Source organism: Varroa jacobsoni, unplaced genomic scaffold (genome assembly GCF_002532875.2).
Source record: "Varroa jacobsoni isolate VJ856 unplaced genomic scaffold, vjacob_1.0 contig00216, whole genome shotgun sequence".
Classification (NCBI taxonomy): domain Eukaryota; kingdom Metazoa; phylum Arthropoda; class Arachnida; order Mesostigmata; family Varroidae; genus Varroa; species Varroa jacobsoni.
This window is the reverse complement of record NW_019214430.1, coordinates 17,896-40,320: the sequence shown is the minus strand read 5'-3', so window position 1 is coordinate 40,320 and position 22,425 is coordinate 17,896. Positions and strand designations below refer to the sequence as shown.

General features: G+C 39.4%; 1 protein-coding gene across 2 annotated transcripts in view; it reads right to left on the bottom strand.

Moving 5' to 3' along the window:
* Positions 1-20,684, bottom strand: part of LOC111270946 (secretin receptor) — a 69,631-nt gene extending 48,947 nt beyond the window's left edge. For both annotated transcript variants that reach the window (XM_022851440.2, XM_022851443.2), the window contains exon 1: positions 19,842-20,684. In XM_022851440.2, the coding sequence (XP_022707175.1) occupies positions 19,842-19,883 (42 nt within the window). In that variant the 5' untranslated portion in view covers positions 19,884-20,684. The remainder of the gene's footprint in view (positions 1-19,841) is intronic.
* Positions 20,685-22,425: the final 1,741 nt, after the last annotated feature.

Here is a 22,425-nt window from a genome sequence, read left to right as displayed (position 1 = left end):
TCTGGAAGATCTCTTAATTCACCGAATTAGGACACTCCCGAACGAGCAGTGCGGACTTTAAATACCTTATTGGCCTGCTCAGTGTCCTTAGATGATGCAGCACTTTCACGGAAGGGGCAACTTGTATATAGTGTGTTCATCGATGCACCTGAAATCGGCTCGCGAATCCAAGTACTCGAACAGCTGCCATATCACGAACTCCTGACAAAGACACTGAACTTCTTAACAGCTGATTCAACAGCATTACGTGATGACAACGATGGAGTGAGCTAGCACCAACTGAATATTCAAGCGAATAGTCCTGCCTAGGACTTGGCCCCCAACGTTATTCACAATTATTTAATAGCCACATTTACCCTCCTAGAACATATATATATAGTATATTATATACATATATAGTATATTTAGCCACCCTCCTAGAACAGAAGTACAACGACAGTTCAAAAGAATCACTGGATTTTTCACTATGAAGGCACACTGAGGCGGCTACGGGGCCGTTTGTATCTAGAATAAACTGTCGCATAACAATTTGTCGCCAACAAGGTAAGTTGCAAAGCCATTATTAAGAATCAACTATATTTACTTTCCAATATGTATATATATGAGCGAAATATACCCTCTCTAATGTCTTTGTGTTTAAAAAGGTTGAAGAGTTTTTTGATTGGTGACAAGTTAACCACAGCAGAGCTCCGGTCAGAACCGATTGAAATGGGAGAGAGAGCCATTTTTAATAATTAAAGAGTCAAACTCGAAAAATGACCGAATCGATTAGTTTCGAAATTAATTAGTGAGTACTCCAAATAGGGGGCCGTTGTTTTTGTTGCACTTTCTGCAGTACACTCGTTTAGACCTACAATTCAAAATTGAATGAGGGTTGTACACTGAATAAAGGCTTCTGTCGGCGCAAATACTTCATCACCTTTAATCATTTGTCCAAGCCTGCGAATATATCGTTTTGCCATCAGAACTTCTAATTCTAACTGCTTCGTAGTTAATAGTTACTATTAATTAAATCGTTGTATAGGTGTGTTTCACTGAAAAGTCGTTTTTCTGCGACATTTTCTCTCCCTCTGACCAACGTTCTCAAACTGGTAAAGGCGGCAGCGGACGAAGCTGTTACGAGGGCCATAGACGGATCTCCGCTTTTATGATCAAAATACCATACAGGGCCTACACTTGTTTACCGAGAAAAACCGAGCGTACGTTTTCAACTGACAGGATATTGACTGAGTACCTCCGTATAGTCTAAGCATACCTAAAAAAGCATGCTGAAAAATAGACAATAAGAGATAATGTTATGTCGGATGAATTGTCTCGATCAAAATCTAAACAAATGAAGGTACTTTAGGAAATATTTGTCTTATCTTATTAATAAGCAGCCAGAAAAATCAGAACGGCGTCGCCGACCGTAAGTCACAAAGCAACGACGTTTTTCATGGGCAGTGAACGAAATCTTTCTGCCGCTTTCGGGCGTTGTTTTATACGTGCGGTTATTGGCTCCAAGGAAACTGACAACTCGGATCTCGTCTACTTGCGTTTTTCTTTTGGAGGCCATTTAGACAATACTAACGAGCCCTTAAAATCTGTCAGTTGGCCTAAGAACAAACTTGAAGACATTTTAATCAAGCGATATCAATCAAACACTACTATAGTTTAAAAAAAAATCTCTAAGTTTAAAGAAACAATTTTTAGTAAAAGAAATCAAGTTTTCGATAGTACGTACTAGATAAAAACACCACAATAAGCGGCTGTACCATAAAGCCAACAATTCATATCAACTACAGGAACGCGATACACGATGGTTTATTTAGTACCCAAAAAAATGACGCGGCGTACTAACCGCTGCTAGATTCCGTAGAATGAAGCGTTTATTCCGTATACGCTCGTTAAAGTGCTCGTATAAATATGAGCATCGTATTTTTACAGAGCGCTAACACGGTAGATAGTCCGCAAACATAATTTCTTCAATAATAAGGAGAATTCAGGCGAAAACGTTTCAGATATTTCGTCATTGTTATTAAAAGCGAAACCGTAACACTATGCTGCTCTCGCAATAAAAACAATTGGTATAGCTTTGCAATAAGCTGTGCCTGCATGATTAAATGTTGGCCTAAATAGACTACTTTTAAAGGAAAGCTGGACCAGGTCCAAATGTTCCCATTCCTAAAGATAAAAAAAATGTAAGCGAAACCATATTTTCCCTCCATTAATCTTCCTACACCATTCGAATTGTATAGCGAGCAAATTAAGGGCGAAAGATTCTAAATGGACTACGTGTAAAATCCAACGGTGGCACGGATTTGGCCAAGAACAGTAAATTTGTTTGCCTTGCTCATACCAGTTCTAACTATGTAATAAATTTAGCAATTGTCCTCGCGAAAAATAAATACCACCTTCTTCATTTAGAGTTGAGCACAGCATAAAGTGTATTGATTCTCATTCGTTTTTCCCTTTGTTCCCCCCTACATTGGCTATTTGTTCCCCAATCATTGCAGATAACCTGCTGTACCGAAAGTGGTATATGCGACGCGATCATTAAGAAAAAATCCTAGAAACAGTGAGAGTAGCGCTACCTCAATGAAGTTGGCAGCGGCTAACTTTTGCACCTGTAGTAAACTTATTGGATTGGCGAAGACAAACTTACCTCTATTCAATAGACAGTTGCCTATATTTAATTCTATTCGGTAGTTTAGAATATGATTTGACCAAAGTCGAGCATACTGTAACAAACGCATTTCGCTACTATAGATGTTTATGCGAAATACTGTAAACTGATGACAGCGATCTGGAAAATGGTTTCAGGCTAAACTCAGCATTTTGTGCTACATTTCCCATTGGTCTTCCTGGATTGTACGTCGCACTCCCCAAGAAAGCTTTCTATTAATACTCAGTGAGCCTTTACAGGCGCTTAAATGACTATGCTTTTGTAAACAACGACCAGTCGTCGACCTTTTACGGAGTCTTACCTTGCATGACAAGTGGTCGTTTGTTGCCGACTGATATTTAGTTGGTGAGAAACAAGCATTTGTCCTGCAAGCAAGTGTTATTCGGCAAGACGCCTTATGGCACAGGAAGTTAGTTCTTACGTTGCAGCTGATGCTAGCGTAAAGTATTGAGGCGGGTAAGAGAACACAGAACAAGGTAGTTTGTCCTGTTTGGCTGGTGATGCAACGTTAGCTTTCCATTGCCCATTTCTTGGTACATTGCTATTTATGCTGAAACTGAAGATGAGGAAACAGTTGATAGCCTGAGAGGACGCGATATTAACGTTATTCAGGAGACGTGTTTGCTCTATGGCGGTTAACAGCAAACGTCTGTGGTGGTTGATATAGTTCCATAAACACAATCTTCACACTATGTACAATATGCATTTTCAGGTTTTCACTAAATAGACATCAGCAAAGGAATGGAGAGAAAGAGGAAGCAGTAGATGAGTGCAGCAGAAGAGATGGGGTGGTGCCGAGGCTGGCTGGCTGGCTGGCGAGTCAGACCCTGGAATTACCGAGCGAGCGAGTATGCCGGTGAAGCCGGGAAAACGACAAGAGCAGATGAAACAAAAAAAACCACCGAGGAGAGAAAAAGAACAAAGACAACTAAATAGGACGACAACGTTAGTACTTAGTAAGTAAATATCCTTCCGTAATGACCACAGCAGTAAGTCCATCCCACGTATATATGCGAATCTGCTGCTGCTGCTGCTGCTGCTGTTACGGTTATAACTTCTTCTACCCATGTGAATTAGGTTGGCATTGCCGTTGGATCGTAGGTAGTCTAATTTGAACATAAACATAGCCTTCAAGCATCTACGACAGGCTCAAGTAACCTATTTGTCTAAAAGAAACCAGTCAGAATGTGAGATGCGTAGAATAGAGATAATGATATATACACTCGCCTCTTTTGACAGCCAACAAACAACAGAAGCTCAATAAATTTCGATCAGCGAATATTGTAAAAAGTACGTTCGCTGAATGGTCCTATTACGAATGAGAAAGCGCAATATACCATTGTTATCACGCCAATCATCTTATCAGCAAGGCTCAAGGCTGTGGACCGACATAAACAGTGCACTGATTTATTTCTTAGATTTCTGGTTGGTTGAATGCAGACCTAGTCTCTATAGAATTGAAACAGATAAAAGTAATTATTATTCATAATACAATGACGTTTGGGTTTGCTTTGATACAGACCGGTCGTTTTGCCCCTTGAAGTTTGCATTGTGCTTGCATCTGCAGCACGGCATCAGCGGATAGGCTTCCCGTCTGATGCGTTTTTTAACTTCTTCCAGGGCTATCAGTCTACCCCTTGCTCGATCGGGGATTTTCGACACGCGTGGCGAAAAAGCTTATACTGTAGCCACACAAGGATCGCGTAACGTACTCTAAATGCTCTTTCATTGAGGGGACGGGGGTGCTTGTCCCACTCGACTTTTGAAGAGCAAGCAAATAGAATGTTAAGTAAGCTCAGACTCCTGAGTGACCAAAGAGCTAGAAATTCAGCTTTCCGCTTTTCTTCGCAACATACATGAAGCCATTATGCATGCACTGAGCACTACCGTATTAAATTCGACTCCTCGTATAACTAAAGACTTGGCTTCTCGGGACCTAACTTAGGTAAGCATAAGTAAAAGGACCCTATCACTTACCCTGTCTGACTGGCTCATTTTGAACACAAGTATGCTAAGTAGTTTTACCGTTACGCGAAAGGTCACCTGGTAACAATAGCGATGTGCGTGTGTGTTTTTAAAATTTCGCATAGCCATTTTTTATCCGTTGCACGCTAATAATTTCAATATTAGTATCTGTAGTTTAGATAGTTACTAGGATGCTCAACGTTATGGAAAATTGTTGTAAAGCTATTTTTAATAATTAATCATTATAACCAGAGGTTAAAGTCAAAGTTTTTATTTTCTAAAAATGCGTTTTCAACATCCCACGCCAAAGGTAGATGTTTGCGGGATATTCACTGAATGCTCATGAAAAAAAGAACATAGGATAGTTCAGGAACACTGGAAATGATCGACTTGGCAACTATCATTAGATCAGAATGTTAGTCAGATATAACTAGTGGCCAAAAAATGAAAAGTAAATTAAAATAGATAAAGAGCATTTTTGCCAATAAATTTTGATCTATTTTGACTAACATCATGAGATAATGTAATTGTATTATAATGATAACGTTTGTCGTTAACTCGTTTGATTAGCCACGCCAAGAAGTGGGTTTGTCGTTCCTTATCTCTAAAATTGATCGCTCTCCTTATGAAAAAAGTATTAGTAACGGATGTTAAAATATCCACCGACATATTTATTTAAAATTAGAAAAAACTAGTTTCAAGTTCATCAATGAAATCCTGAGAATATCGTTACCAATTAAAAAGTAAAGATACTTTGATCTGCTTTTTGCTAAAAGAAGTTAGAAATGTTCGACTGTTCATAACGTCGTTTCAAAATATATTGAGAATATATCGCAAATTACTCAGAAATTATAAGATGCTTTACATGCTAGCAAATGTAGTAACTGCTTTTTTAATATCAAAGAAGCAATTAAACTAATTTTGTTTATTATCAGTCGTTTTTTAAATATTAAATAATACTCTATCGTCCTTCAGTGACTTGAAGTATACGAAGCTGGTAGACCATTCAATATTCACCACTATTGTTTGCAAAAAAAAAGCAGCGCATTAAAAAACAACGACTGCAAGTAAAACCTGCGAAAAGGGTAGCTTGTTCGCGAAAAGATCATCGCGACCCTTCAGAATCAATTCCACAGAGTAGGGAAGTTCACCAGATCAACCCCGAAATGTGTATAAGGGTAGGGGGAGAGTAAGAGTAATGAAAAAGAAAAGTAGAACGTTGCCGAACGAAAAAAAACAATAAAAAACCATATATATACATAGAATTATCGAACTCTTTCGAGTAGATTGCAGGCAAAATAAAGGACTGCGAAGACAAATACTCATGGATTTGAATAGAACTATAAAGGCGTCGATAATAAATGATAAGATAAAAATGACTTGATTAGGTCAACAGAGAATTCACGTGTCAACATAATGCAATTCGTGCTGAATAAGTCTCGTTCAAAGATTTCTATTTGAAAAGTATGTCCTTTGAATCTGCATTATGTATTACTACTATATTAGTGTTATACGAGGTCCTCACATTTCTTTGATCTTTTTTTGTGGAGGACAGGGGAACCAGGCTAAGAATTAGTCACTCTTTGCATCCATCCTTATGTGAGCCAAAACATATCCTAAGGGCTTTGAACTTTATCATCTTTGTATTTGTTCTATCCTAGCAGTTGTGGCTTCGTACTCCGTAAGTAAAATGTTTGTTTGAGGCGTACGTACACATTGACACCACGATTTCTCTGTATGTTACCATAATTTTTAGACTACGCTTATTGGTAAGTCAGTTCGGTACGTTTAGGTTTGACATTTTCGAACGGGAATATAGTAGTGACCTATTACCCAAATACGTCTTAATACGTTCATTGTTTCTATGGCTGACGAAAGCAAGCTTTACCTAGATATTTTTGTTTTACCTTCTCTTATCATAAATACGTTTGGTAGCCATTGGAAGTTTCATTAGGTGTTGTGGTACCCACCTTCAACCAAATGCCGCAAATGAGGCACGCCGAAGCGTGACTCGAGTTCACCGATGAAGATATCGACGACAACCAGCCATTCCCGACTCTAAAAACAATTTTGACGGTAGTGAAGACTGCATTTACAACTTTTACAGCATAGGTCTTCCTTTCTATAGCCGAACGCTCCGCTTGCCAACGTGGTATATCTTTCTTTCAAAAACAGGCTGTAGATGGCAGTGTCGGTTGTAATGTTGAGATAGAGGCTGCACTACAGTATGCTGACGGTAGCTGGGAACTCGACTATCCGTTCGATATGAATGAACACCTGGATATCGTTCTAAGCGAACTTCTTCAGCATTCCGGCGACCGATTCATTCTGTTATCATGTTTCCATCCTGACGCCTGCACCATGATTCGGTATAAGCAAAACAAGTATCCGTTGCTGTTCCTCACACAAGGAGTTACCAGCAAATATCCCGCCTACCACGTACGTAGCCTGACACCTTTTTGAGCTATTTGGCTCCATCTAACTAGAGCACATTCCATGATGGTATGGATCTCCAGCAACTCTATGGGGCAAGAGCCCTGGTTCTCTGGTGTCTGCTACGTAACCACTATTGAAGATACCTGTACTGTCGACACAAAGTAGACAGCTTTCATCAACGTCTGTCCTGCATTATCTTAAGCAATGAGCATTCTTATGCTGGATTTGTAGCAGAAGCAGCAGTATATTTACAGTTCACGGGTTCTGATGTCCAAAAATAGCCTAGTAGGCGAGTGGCTGTCGTCTGGGTGGGTCGGAGTGATTTCTACAGTGACAAATAACAGCAATCATCAAGTCTTACATCAAAGCTACCAACAATAAATCGAAAAAAATGACTGGGCTTTCTTTTATTGCAAAAAGTACCTCCATTTAACAAAATCAAGGTGATTGGCACAAATTGTCGTAAAAATGCGGCCGTATTCCTTTAACCAGATCAAAATAGTATCAATAATCTTACTTGGTATATGATATAATAATGATGATCTATTTGCTTGCATAATAATTGTGAAACGAAACCACAGTAGCGGTTGATAGCTAAACATAGAGTATCCGGTCAGCAAAGAATTTATTAAAAAATTCGTACTAGCATTTAGGATAGATGTCCGCCTGCACAAAACGGCAGAACATCAATTGGGGCTACCCTTTCGAGTTTCAAGACGTCTCAGGACATCACACAGGACGTGCAGGTGCACGGCTGATCCCTTCTTCACCCTATGGAAATTTTCGTTTATAGATTTGTAGAAATGAAATTCGCACATGATAAAGTTACGATGAACGTGAACCCATTTTTACGCCTCAAAATCATGAGTCGACCCGAGTATTCTGCAATCTATCAAAACGAAATTACAACTTTTAATCTGCGATATAACGGACTCGTAAGAAAATTGCATCTTTAGCCAGTACGCAGGTTTATCTGCTCAGCGAGGCCGTAAGTGCGATGTGGCCCACTCATTGTGCCGGAGCTCAATGCTCTTAGCGTGACCGTAGTGCTTAGGTGAGCTACTGCATAACTTTTATTAAAGTATGGTATTACCTGCCTATAAAGAGACGGCGTCATTTAAGACGCGTCGTTTAGAATATGATGTCACGGTAATTAAAACTATGAAGCATGCTAGCTCTCTTCGCACTGTTAGTGAAGGTTAATATCAAATAATACTAATAAAGATAATAATGAGGAAAGCGAGGAATTGAGAAAGATAATAAAATTTTACTATTAAGGTTGCCATCACGTTGCATAAGTCAGTTGGAGAAACCTCAGAACCGTCCAAGAACCTCCTCCCCAGAACCCACTCCGATCAGACCATGAAGGGGGCATATCATTTATGCTAAATAAAAACAAATGATTCCGAGTACCCAGCGCATAAAAAAAACTTGAGATTGGCAAAGCTTAATTTCACAATATCGTGTCACAACTACGGATTTCCGGGTTCGCTCTGTCCAACTACATCTTTCTATAATCGTAAAAAAATTATTTTTATACCTTTCTTCTGTTAACTCCGTTCTCGCATGAAATCAGTAATAGTCCATAGACTTAAAGCGCATTATCAATGAGGTTTTTCTAGAGGCACAGACGGATAAGGTAAATTTTCAAGTAATCTATAACGTGCATATTTGACTGGATTATTACAAAATTTATGCTTGTTGAAGTGGTATGCGATGCGTGAAACCCTAGATGGTTTTCGGACTTCCGTGTTTTAAAAATTTAAAGTGTTTTATTAAAGTAGATATTAAAACAGAGCCTATATTAGTACGAGATACTTGCACACAAACAAATTCAAGACGTACCAGGTACATATGTGACAATGTTAAAACTTCAAATGTCTCACTGCTGTTTGTTGGAATAAGTTTTACATTTCTTCATTTTCGTTGTGTTTGTAGATTAGATATAAAATCTTCGCCTTGGCTGTCTGAAATGCTGGTTAAACGTCATACCTAGAGTACCCGGTACATTATATCAAGCACCCTTGAAGCGAGCGCCCCCTAGAACGTAGGGAACTACGCTGTTGAGAACATACGCCAACATTTCAACTTAAGTTCGCGATGATCTTGATACAGTAAACAACACAAAATTCTCATTTTGTCCATCGTTCCATGTGGAAGCTTCAGTCTCTAAAGAGGTCCCTATTATACATTTTTTCATCCAAAAGCAACGACAGTAACAAACAGGTTCTCTGGTCACCTACGACTCTGTGATTTACGCAGAGATTTGGTTACAATTTTGTCACGTCGAGGCGAGCCATTTCCGCTAGAAATTTATAGAAAAATACTGCACCCTGGTGAATAGAGATCTAAATTAGGAATATGCAATGCATTTTCACTTAAACCACTTTTTATTTTATTCAGCATTGTACTCCTGCGATGTTAAGTCGAGGTCAATTTCTGGAACTGTAGAAACCCGATTCTCTACCAAAACCTTTGGAGCAACAAGGATAAGCGTTCTAATCCAACGCTTAGAGGAACATAGTGAATTATTAAAGTAAAAAACAATTATTTCGATTTTCGGTCGGTGTAGATAGTTATCAGTGTTGCTGAAAATTTACGTACGTATAGTAGTTCAGCTTGAATTGAAAGAAGTATGTAACTTATTTGGCTTTCTTTGGTAAGATTCTGAGTTTACGAAGTAGTAGGATTTCCATAGACTTGCTCAATGAAGGGAATGGCCAGCGTTGAAAAGATCAGATTCCTAGTTCGCCGGTGACGATCCAGACATGAAAACGAAGGGCAAATCGCTATTTGAAGATTCTCAAGCTTACGTGCATCTTCCACGCAAAATACATGCCTGAGGCGCGTGCATCTCAACAGTTTTATTAGTCAAAAGAGGTTGTTCCAAATCATGTGTTTAATGCAAGACTGAAGAACACTTTAAATACTAGAAAATTGTGAATTCTCTCCTTTTGGTGAACTCATCGCCAACGTAACTATACACGTATATATATTCCGCCGGCCAGAGAGATCTTCCCTTTTAGAAGAGCCAATTTTTTTACATGTGAGCATAGCAAAGGTACAACAGTCCAGAGCGGACGAGTAAAAGACTGGCTAAGAAACAATATAAGCTTTTATAAAAACTAGGCTTTGAATATTGAAAAAATACATATGTCTGTATTTTTTTTTCGTATAACCTTCACTCGCCTTACATTATAGGATAATATTCAGCGTATAAATATTAAAACCTATGTGTATGTAATGTAACATATACGATAACATGAAGGACGTATATAAGTTCAATATCTCTTACTTACATTTGCAAGTTGCATTTCTTATATAGTGGAATATATGAATTAGTAGTATGTTCCTATTCACTGCACGATCGCTAGCAAGAGCGCGATGTCGGGGTCCGACATTGAGAACCATCTTTCAAAATATGCCCAAATTATTATGGCCAGTCTAAATGAGAAAATAGCACATTACTATTGTTTTCGGCACCGTTATAGTAACCGCCACGGGTGTTTACGTCATACCTGCATCAATAACAAATATAGCGATTTCGTCTGCACAGATATCGTCATCGTTATTATGGTAGCTTGGTGACACTGTTCCATATGTAAAATATTGTGTTTGGAATTTTTTTTTTTATAATATACACCCAATATATTTTAGGTAATATCCAAAATCATTATCAATTTAAAATTTCTCAATAATAAGTAAATCTGCTGCAAAATAAGACATCAAAAGGAAAAGCATGACGCTAACGTTAAATTATGTAAATTTTCTAAACTTAGGAACCACGAACTGTGGGAACATCTGTACATATATAAAATTAAAATCCATTTTAAAATAATGGTATGTAATCGTCTATAAACCTGTCCGTACATACATTTAACTCTAAATACCTGCCTGTAGCGTCATAGCTGACAACCGTTGGTATAGCCTTAGAGCATTGTCTGCATAACCTTATCCTGATACACTCCAAAACATAAGTGGTTGGCAGTATGCCTTTTCAACTAAAACATGTTATATGCTAGTCCCGGTATACGGATATCAAAAAAATGGTCCATATGCTTATTTTTGCTCGACAGCACACAGATTAGTTGATCTATCGGCGTATTAAACGTGCAGCATCTAGCTTACGGTGAATGTTTACAATCGTACATTCGAAACTGCAAACGGCAATAAACGTAGACTTTACCTATTGCTTATAATATAAAAGCATAGATGGTACTGGGTAACACGCATTACCCCGTGCAATTAGTCCACGTCAGTCTCGGAACCACCTTCAAGGTCGGAAGTGCATAGCGTATTTCAGTAATCTATGGCTGAGTACTTTTAAATTCTACTTATTCTATCACCCAGAAGGAAGTTCAAAGACGTTTATGCCAAAATATAAATGCTTTATTGTTAATGGAATAAATAAATGGGATTTCTGAAAAATGGTGCTGAATAGTGGTCGACGAAACAAAGTTAGCGTAAGGTTATTACAACTTATAATTCGTGACAGACATGAAGTGTATAGACGTACTGTATATGCTTGGATTTTATTCAGTGCCAGAGGCAATGAACATGAGCTCTCTTGAGCTTTAATTTTTTTACATCATAGATGATGGATAAAGGCTTGTGGTAGTGGATGTTCCTCGATTGGGCTACATCGGTCCCCTTTCCCTAGGAAAGCGTGTGGCATACTATTGTATCAGTAAATTGAAAAGTCCTCTAAACCCTTGTTGATGTAGGTAATTCAATTTTAGCCACAGGTGATTTCGATAACATTGCGATAACAGGATAACATTGCGTCGAAGTGTTTTGCTATTTTAGTTAAAATATCTAATTTCTCGACGTTTGATGTGAGGCTGCTGCTGGCGCAGATAAAACGTCATTGTGCTTTTGTTTTGTGTTTGCGCACACTTTATCCGTGTGCGGTTTTTCTTAAAAACCCACTCAGCCGGGTACTGCTGAACGCCAACCCTTCATGGTAACTGCACTTTCGCATCACTTCCTACACAACGGATTAACATGCGAATGTATGCAAGGACGTACGGATATCCTTGCTACCGCTGTGCCTTACAGCGGTAGCAAGGAAGGTTCACCCAATGTTATTCTACAGGATAAGTGTCGCTAGGCGATAAACAATTTTCAGACATAATATAACAGAACTGGTGAAGGTATACCCTGAAATCTGAAGAGCGCTAGGTCAGAGCTGTAGATGCTATTACACATATACTTTCAAAGCTCTAACAATTTTTATAGCTCCCCGCACGGATCTGTATTCACGATACATGACAATGCAGGACAGATCGTGGATGAAAAGCCGTCTAATACATTATGTCCTTCGGGGAAGTCTTACGCTGTGATCCTTAAGCAAAGTTGCGTCAGACGCAACAACTGGTTTATACTCAAATGGAGTGGACACTCGAGATGTGACTACCACGAAGACATTGACGCTTTGTCTTTATTACAAAAGAAGTTTCGAAGGACTAAAGGGCGTTTAGTCACTGTATTATGAAGTAAAGCTTCCGAGAGTGACCACCTGTTGATACATAAGCTGATTTCCATACAATTTAGGCTTACATAAGCTGCTTACATGTGATCATCTTTGAATAGTTGCTGTTTTACGGTTGTACCGTCTTACGCATGGGTTCAAACGGTGTACAGTCTCAGTTCAAGTTAATTGCATTAAGGGAAGGTGAAAAAACGGGGCGCCTGCTTTATTTCTCTAGGCCGACTTTGCTGGTAATGTTTTGAAAAAAGTAAATAAAAAATAGCAATAGAAACATGTCAAGTAAAAACCAATAAAGATATAGCCAACATAAAATAAGTAACCTACGTTCTTTGAGCACGATTTTATTAACATGTATCCAATATGCTGAGAATTTGTTGGGTCAAAACCTATTACCCTGTTATATTCGACAGGCAAGCGTTTCAATGCTGGCATGGTCAGGCGGGATTCTAATCTGCGATTTGCCTTTAATGTAAACCCATAAAAATGTCCTTCGTTCTTTGCATGGGCTCTACGTGCTTAGTAAATTATACCGATATATTTGTCTGCTGAAGGATCTTACTTTGTCTAATAATCAGGCTAGCGGCCACGTAAAAGCTCGTAGCAGTTCTAACAATGGCCTAATTGTTTACGATACGCGAGAATACGAACGTGTTCGGCGTACGGATTTGTCACTAGTTCCTTCATTAAAAAAACTGTTACTGCGTTGCACAACTAACTTCTAACTACGTTAATAGAAAATTTATAAATGACGGGTACCCTTGTCACCAATTATTATTAGCGGTTTATGCTATAATATACAGAAAAAACAAAAGGGTTCGAAGTATTTGAGTTATTGAGTAATACTAACAAGGTGAAATAGAAATTAACCTCGACAAAAAGTCTTGATCAAGCCTTCAGTACCCAGTATATACGACAGCCGTTACGGCATTACATCTAATCGCTTAAGTAATCTTATAATGTATACTATGTTACAGTATAGCACACGTTTAACTTCAGTCCGACTCATTATAATCGTATGAATCCAAACTACATAACTTTCCAGGGTAACACTAATCCTACAAGGATTGCTCGCCAGAAAAAGTTTTCTCAGCATCGGTCCATGCAGGTGGGTCGATTTGTGCTAACAGATATCCAAGAAATAATAAAAACTTGGAGTTGCGTGACTCGCAATTCTGATTCGGAAAGCCCTCAAAGGAACAAAGATGTGGAGTATTTGCTATGATTACTGCGGTTTATCTGGCAACTTTACGAAAGTCGATTACGTATGTAATAGCATTGGTTCTTTTATCCGAGTAATGTTAAATTTCTGGTAAAATCAAGCAAACACCGTATAAGAGCTACAAGTATCTTCTTAAAAACAAGCTACAGTGTCAAGGGGAACGATGCTATTCCATCCATTCTACTTACATTTTCACTAGGCGTATTCCTTAACTTGTCTTACTTAATATTTTGAAAAAACCAGCCTTCCGATACTGACTGTAACCAGGCTTATGGACTATGCTAGTAAGCACATTAGTTAAATATATAACTACGATCCGTGCGATGTCTATGAACCAGTTAAATACTAACCCCATGAACGAATGCATAGAAGTTTAAGGGGGAAGGAACATGCTTACTCGGCATTATCGTTTGTGATTTACGGAGCTACATTTACGGATTACGGAAAGACATTCGCCTTTGTCCTTGGTGTGAAGCGCGTATTAAGATGTAGTCGCCACTTTTGTATCGAGATCTAGTCGTCATCATTAGAACGTTTTTGTTCAACTAATGGTGGCACCACCATCGTCGTTATCTGCTCTGTTATTTTTTTACACTGTTACCGGTAATAACAAACTTAGCTCATTTAGAAGGAAGTGAATCGACACACGACGTTGAGATACAATTCGTAGAAGCATTTTCATGCTGAAACCCATCGTTTTTCATCACACATCTGATACAATCTGACACACTACGTAAACTATCGCGTTTCTATATTCTGTGGCACAAATTGCAAATACGGAACGATCCTGTTAGTGATGTCCCAAGACAATTTCCTGTGGTGGGAAAACTAACTGATATTCGTGTTTCATTTTTCAAGCTCACTAACTGATATAATCGTGGGGTCAAGTTATTGGGCTCCCGCCAGGATCTCGTTTACTGACCAGTTGTTAAAATAATTACGATCACGCCGATACATTCTGCTAATGCAGGTCTTATCAGGAGGCTATAATAACTGCTGTTCATAACGATCTCACCCACAAGAATAATATATACTCATGGCTCTTCGGTGCTCCGAATGGGGATCGATGTTTATTTTTCAAAGCAAATATATTGCTCTGTTTCACATCGGGCGTATGCCAGAAGCATATATCGATAGAGCTCTGATAAAATTCCTGAAAAACATTCGATGCATAAAGCTTGCTACGTTTCCTGTGTACTATAAACTAACTCATATGTTTCAGCAAGCAATGAAATGTACACTACTGGTAGGTACACAACTTAAATTAACTGCTATTAATATTTCTTTGTAGCCAAGCTAGGCCAAAGGCAAAAAATAATCATCTTCTCTCATACTTATTAGCCTGATTGGCTAAAATCATCAACGGAGCTCGAACTGGCCAAAAATTATCAAGCACAATAATTGTTGCATACACAAATGAATTATAAATATCGAAAACAAAATAATATCTAATACCTGACCTTAACACGTTTAGAATGTACACATTCAACGTCTCCATATACTGCACATGTAAGTAACCTAAGAGACGCTCATCTTCAGACTTCATCGAAGTGCCTAGGTAATTAAATATCTATCTATTGTAACGTGACTGATAGTGTTGTCTTACACAGCGGATCGATTATCTGCGGTAGGGGCAAGTGCAAGTTGAGGTCAAACCCCCAAATGTCCATCTTACCGCAATTAGGAGTCAGCATACCCACTTAGCATCATCCTGAACGATCAACGCTTGTCTCAATGAAACATTGAACTAAATACCGTTTGTCCTATGAACTGTAGCAGCGTGAAATTATTCATTCTGTTTACCTCGGTAGTAAATAGCCTTACTTCAACGTTTGAAGAGTTCAATAAGTATGTTTCATCCCTTCGTTCTAGCGATATATTCCAAACTCTGAAGAACCGACGCTTATTGTCACAGAAAATTTAATCCCTATAACTACAGCTATATATATGACGAAATCATGCGTGTAACAATTTCCTACTTATATAGTCTCTAGATCTGGGTGTCGCTAGCTGATTTAGCCAAAAACGTTGGTATACGTGTGCGTCTGACTAGCCTCAGAATCAGAATCAAGTGCGGCGTACGTCTGAGGCAATGTTGCATGTTGGAACCAAACCTACCTACCTACAGAGGTAAGTCAGAGGAAATCAGAGAAGTAGTCGAGATCCTGCAAATATGAAAAACTTTTACATGATTTAAATTATATCCTTTGATAGTTTGAAACTTCACCACGTTTCTTCAGTTCACTTCATTCGCTTAGGCACAAATAGGATGGAAGATTTTTGAGGTTAGATGTAGCGATTGAAGTAACTGAACGGCGCATCGCAGTAGCCATTAAATACAGTAGTCTTTTCTTAGTTGAATAAATTGAAGCCACACGACTCGGCTCTAAGGGGTTTTGGTGCAGATGCCCGTAAAGCTACTTGTATAAAGTTCATAGTTCCTTCAGTTAATCAAATAGTAGCAGGTCAGTAGTGCGGCTTGAATCAGTTTCTAGTCTGAACAAGCTTGTGAGCGACTCCTACATCAGATAACGCTGTTGTTGTCTGCTAGAGACAAAGAATACTGAATTAACTTTACGACTGTTACAACCCGAATGTAACTGTGGAGCGCTTCTCAATTAATCTGGCTACTCAAGTAAGTATAACATACCCAGTTATATAAATACAAACAAGTGAGTTCGTTGTGAATTGACAACTAGGACATTTCAATTTAATTACATTCGAGCTTCTTGATGGCTGAATGTCAAAATGAGATGTACCTGCAGAGTACACAACGGTTTCAAATATAAAAGGCAAAATCTATTTCTTTCGATTTCCTGCATTGTAAGTCAATAGACCGAGTTATCTCAATGGTAAACTGTTTCACGCCAATAGTGTCATAGTTTTAGGTGGCCTTCAAGTCTCGTGACCACCTATGTCCGACCGGCTTGTTTGGACTCACTGTACATAGTGGAAATTTGTCACCACACTAAGGCGATGTCCTCTTATTCTGTGTCTCGCTTAGCGATCGCCAGCAGTTTCAACGTCCCTCGTTATCGGCCAAACTCAAACCGTGCCATGGCTCTTCGATACACGCTTATGGACTTTCCTTGCTTGGTCGCCATGGACGTACCTAAAGACGCGGTGAAGTTTCAGAATAAGTTATTTATCATATTGGAGGTATTATATTGTAGCTCACATACCCGTGGCAATAGACTTCAGGGCCTAAATGGCACCTGCGCGAAGTTCGAGCGCCAAACTCCGTCATGACGTCCAGATGTAAACAAACTTTTGAAACATGCTTGCGAAGTTCTCTCAGTAGTCACGTAATGAACGCCGAGACGGATGCGTAACTTCTTGCCGAAACTTTTCAGTGGTTTGCGCAGCCCCTTGTTTTCTTCAGGAAACATAGACCCTTGTTTCAATGTGCTCGCTACTGTACCCAGGCTAGGGACTATATCGCAGGAGAGGTCCTGGCTAAGGCATAAGCCAGGTTGCATCTTTGGGCTCCGTTTTCGAGGCTATCTGGTAAAACACGTACGTGTCACAGAGCAGAGGTACTTTAAACAACTGCAAGGCTGTCTGTTGCCGATACAGATCCTCAGCTATCAAATGGCTATCGCATTGCGACAGCTTGCCCAAGTGAGTTATTACTAGAATGTATTCTCGTCACGGAATACGATAGCACACCTTTTTCGCCACAGCGTAAGCGAAGGGAACCTCAAGGAAACGTCATATCCTTCTATATATGACTTCACAGTATGGAAACACATGCAAGGCGTTGGGAACCTACGCAATACCAAAGCGGCCAATCCAGATAAGGTTTGCAGCGAGCATTGCGCCTTTGTTTTGGAACTGTACCAGACGGCACTGTTTAATGAATGTTTACCTGCTGATACAATCTTAACCTAGTGAGAAGATTCCGCTTTAAAATACAAGAGATCTATTTAGATGTACTAGTGGTCTCTAAAGGAAAAGAGGATGCAACCATGTTTGCATCATGACGGAAAATTATCGAGAAAAACTTCTCTCCAGCTTGCTGACAAAGAGGGTAAACAGGTACACGCCATCCCAACGGAGCAGTAATACGGGAAGAACGTTCTACAGAAACGGCACGCATGGTCCTGATGGCCGACGTCCGAAGAACACTGGCCAAGTCGAAAGGTTCATTGTGTCTGGTGTTCATCGATTTCAGGGCAACCTTTGGCTCGGCGCCCAGGGATAAAATCACGTTCACGATGCCGAGGTGAGTATCCTTATAAAATTGCTTAACCTTTCCCTACGATTCCTTTAAAGAACAGAATAATCATCTATAATGGAGTGGCTGAACTTGCGCCTCCCCACAGATTATTGGACTGGCACAGAAGGACAAGCTAAGCCTATTTCGTTCTCCATTTTGCTGAAGAGACCTCCTCGAACAACAAAGCTAGTCGGAGTCATCCTGTATACAGATGACAGTAACAGCCGGGTCGAACAGGTTCCCAGAGAAGAAGAAGTTCTAGGCTGGTCCTCTGCGGCAATCGCACAGTTCGGACCGGTGATAAAATGATGAAGCTTAAGAGGAGAGGCAGGGCAGCGGCCAGTGACACCTTGTGCTTGGCCAGATCGTTTTCCGCTTATGTTTATTGATTTCCTTACCTTAAGCTTGTCGATCTTCGTTGACAGCAAGAGTTTTACCCTGCGCGCTTCCAGGAAACGCAGAAAAACGGTTTCGGCAATATGGGCCATCAAATCGCTTCATCGTTTGCCTTTTGAAATTGCTCTCAGTTAGCTCAGCCTCGCAGCAACTCCAGTTGCAACGTATGGGATACGCGTAGGCACAGAAGATCTCAGCGCGAAGAATCGCCCGAACAATTAAATCGCATCAAGGCCTATCTTCTAATTAAAGCACGGAGACTACCCATAACATTTTGATATGTAGTGATATCTCTCGAACATGGTTGATCAGCTGGTTGTCGTCGTTCTTGCGGTTCCTTCTTTTATTCAGCGCACAGAACTCAAATCGCAAAAGAAAGACAAAGAAGGTGGCGAAAATTGCTGAACGTTTATATCGCTAGTGTATGTATGTATGACAAAGGTAAATGATTGTGCCACAGCAACCGATCTAGTCATCCAGCTATTTAAGTCAACAATACCTTAGGCAAATTAGTGAAAGAAGTGGCTGTACACCCTAACGCAAAAAATTGTCAATAATGGAAACCTAAGTGCTCTATGGGTTGCCGAATAGTAACCGTGGCAGAAAGAGGACTATGGCGGGTAGTTGACTTGTACTCAAACTTACGTTCTAAGGGCTCTAATTTAAACTTTCAAAAATCGTCAAGGTATGCTTTTACGCTCACACAACAGCTGACGTTAGCTGATTCCTTCGGTTTTACACTTGTACTTAGAATAAGATACAAGTCAAGTAACCGTGACAGTTTGTTCCTGTGAAAAGATCTTTCGTCATGCTCCTCACACGTTTACAGAATTCTTTGCTTACGATCGCAGCAGACCTATTTGCCCGCTAGTTTATAAGACGCTGCGTTTCCTCCGATTGCTGACTGACCAATGTAGTAATCTAATTGCCCTACATTTGTCAGGGCATTTTACATTCATCGTATAATCTACTTCTCAAAGCTACTATCAATTTTTGTTTGCCTTTTCCTTGACTATATACTTCGTGTCCTATAGTGGGCAGCCGAACGCTTAAGAAGGACTGATTTTGACTATTTCTTCAATTTCGTAGTTCATCTAATTTTTTTTTTTTCGATTTTTTGCAGACTTGTAAAGGCTGCTAATTGAGAAAATAGATTTTTCATGTTTATCATTCAGTAAATTTTGCAGCCGCACTATAGTCGAATAGTTTTGGCAGCCGCTATAAGTACATAGATCCCAATAGTATATTTTGACAACTATTGGGCTGTTAGCAGCGTATATTTTAAGATCGCCACTGGCCAGCATCGTGCCGTGTGTGAGATATGGTATGAGTAGACCATTGGAATAAAACATTTTCTTCTAATAAGTGCACGCAATGGGCTCAGTAACTTCATATCAGACAAACTAGGAAAAACGCTAGCTGAATTATTTATCTACTACTTCGAACTCACGTTAAGCGATGCGTCCGTCGCGTTCGCGTTACGCCAATCCATAGCGGCGGCAGAGGCGGTAGTAGGCGCGACCTAGTCAGATGCCAACAGGTCGTTCCCGGGTGCCGAATCTCACGATTTTCACTCCAAACAATTGCACTAATCTTCCCTTAACTGCAATTTATGATCTGATACTCATGCGTGAACTACAAAATTAACTGAGTACGCCTTCACGATGTAGCCGTGCTATCACGTCAGCTTTCACGGTACGGGGACGGAAGAGACAGAGAAGGGACTTCTACAACAACAGAATCTCGCCTGCTCCACAACTCAAGTATCGTAATTCGGAGCCGTAGGTGTCATATAGTCAATCACTGATCGAAATACAAATTATCTAAATTGTCATCCACTTGTTTTTGTTGGAATGTCGTTAGACTCCATTTACTCTGAATTTAATGTCACAGTAACGTCACCATACATGAGTCTTCCAAATCATTTGAGTTTCATGTTCAGTACTACCGATAGGCGTCGTTTCATGTGGCAGACCCCTGCCAGCACGAAACGAAGTATGTCCAGGCCTGACTTTAAAGTTAGACTACCTCACATGTCCCTAAAAGAGCAACTACTATATTATCACTAGAGCCTCCTTTATCAAAGACAACAATTTTTTTGTTATGCGGGCACAGCAAATTAAACCTGCTTTAGTTCCGCTACTGGCAACAACGGCGGCAACAACAACAGCGATACGTATTAGATAGAGATGACGTAACAAGTGTTAGAAATAGACGACTCGCATGTATTCGACATCTTTCTGCTCGAGCTAAGTCGATAGATGGGGTGGAGAGTGCCAGGGACCCCAGTGGAGAGTTATTTAGCAAAAGGCCGAATGTATTATTTCGGAGCGCGTCGTGAGTGCTCTCTCTCTCCTCTGTCGCGACCCTTTCCTTCTGACATCACTTGCCTGTGAGGGAAGGTAAGCGACTGACCATTTTCACAAAGGACAGATCGCGCCCTTCAGGCTGCAAATTGTTGCCGTCTTTCTTTATTTATAATGATGGGAAAAATAGCCTTCTTCCACATTCCGAAACGAAATTAAGTAGAGTACGTATTTGCCTGTCTTATCTCTACCGTCTTCGTTCGTTGTGAATGTGCTAGGTCATAGCAGACCGTACGTTTCAAGCATGAAGATGGTAAACGAAATTACTCTATCTGTTTCGAAAGGCAATATTAGGGAAGTTCCCTTTGTGCTGCATCGTCGTTCATCAACAACGGTATCTCTCTCAACTAATTAGTTATATACTTAATATTTTTATACTATGTAAAAAAATGTTTCCGAAGAAAGAAATTTTCCAGATATACCATTAGGTAGTTGGTCGCTGATCTTTAATGAATTACTTAGGGGTGTTATAAAAAGGTAACTATCGTACAGGGAAATTATACGTAAAAGTAATTTTCATCACGTACATCCATATTTTGTTATTTGTATACACTTTTATGTATTTAATGTTGCGTTTTCGTGACGATACTTTTTTGTTTGGTGGTAGATGTTTATTGTCATTGAAATGGTGCTAAATCTAGACAAATGTTTAACTTCAGTGTACAATTGCATCGCAAATAAACCGTTTATACTTATAGAACCGTTACATACTTGGGTGCTCAATAATGAAAATAACAACGAAGGTCGACGCCTTTCAAGTAACGTTAACCTTACTTCTAAGTATTTAGGCAGCCCATCTCTATTTGTACCTAGTAAACCGATTTGACCCAGCAGTGACCTGCTCGACTCGATCTAGCCGGTGAGTGCTTACATAAATCATGAACATTTTTTGGGGCGATTCAGAGTTCTATATTTTAGTTTAATTAATTTAATTTACTCTCAATTAATATTTCTGTTTAATTAATTTATAATTATTTCTGTTTTTAATAAAAGCGGTCTAACATCGTTCTCCAGGGCTGATTGAGTTCTTTAACTAGCTACTCATTATGTACGACCTTTTTCGGTATGAAACGTGAGCTATCCAACTAATATTTCGTACTATAAACTATAAAGGCTTTGTGTCTTCAATCAAATTATTATAAGTTTCTGCTTCTCGGATAGTAACTTCTAGATATTAGGGTGCCTATTATTAATTGATTGTTTAAGCAAGACAGGAACGTTCCCTCCAGCCGCAATAATTTCATTAGATTCAATAAATATATATGTATAGATGTGAAAATGTTTCAAACACAGTTACTTCTCGTATCAATCTATCTGGCGATTTGAAGTCTCGAAGTTTTGCAGATCCACTAAGAACTTATTCAATTTATTAGTTGTAAGGAGTGCCGTTAACGAATCGTGTTCAATACCAGAAATTATTAGACATAATTCATTGTACAGTTGAAGTACCTTGTCCTTTTCGTTCTGTAAAGCTAAATGTTGAAGAAGCCAATCATGCATCCTGAGGAGCAATTAACTCGATTTGTTTAGAGCGCCTGCAGGTATACGTTGATATCGCTCGGTACTCAAAAAAAAAACAAGTAACATAAAAACTGTATTTGTAAAGGGATTCCTCGATTAGAAACGATTAGCTTTGATCTGTCCATTGAGCTTAAATCTAAGTCTGGC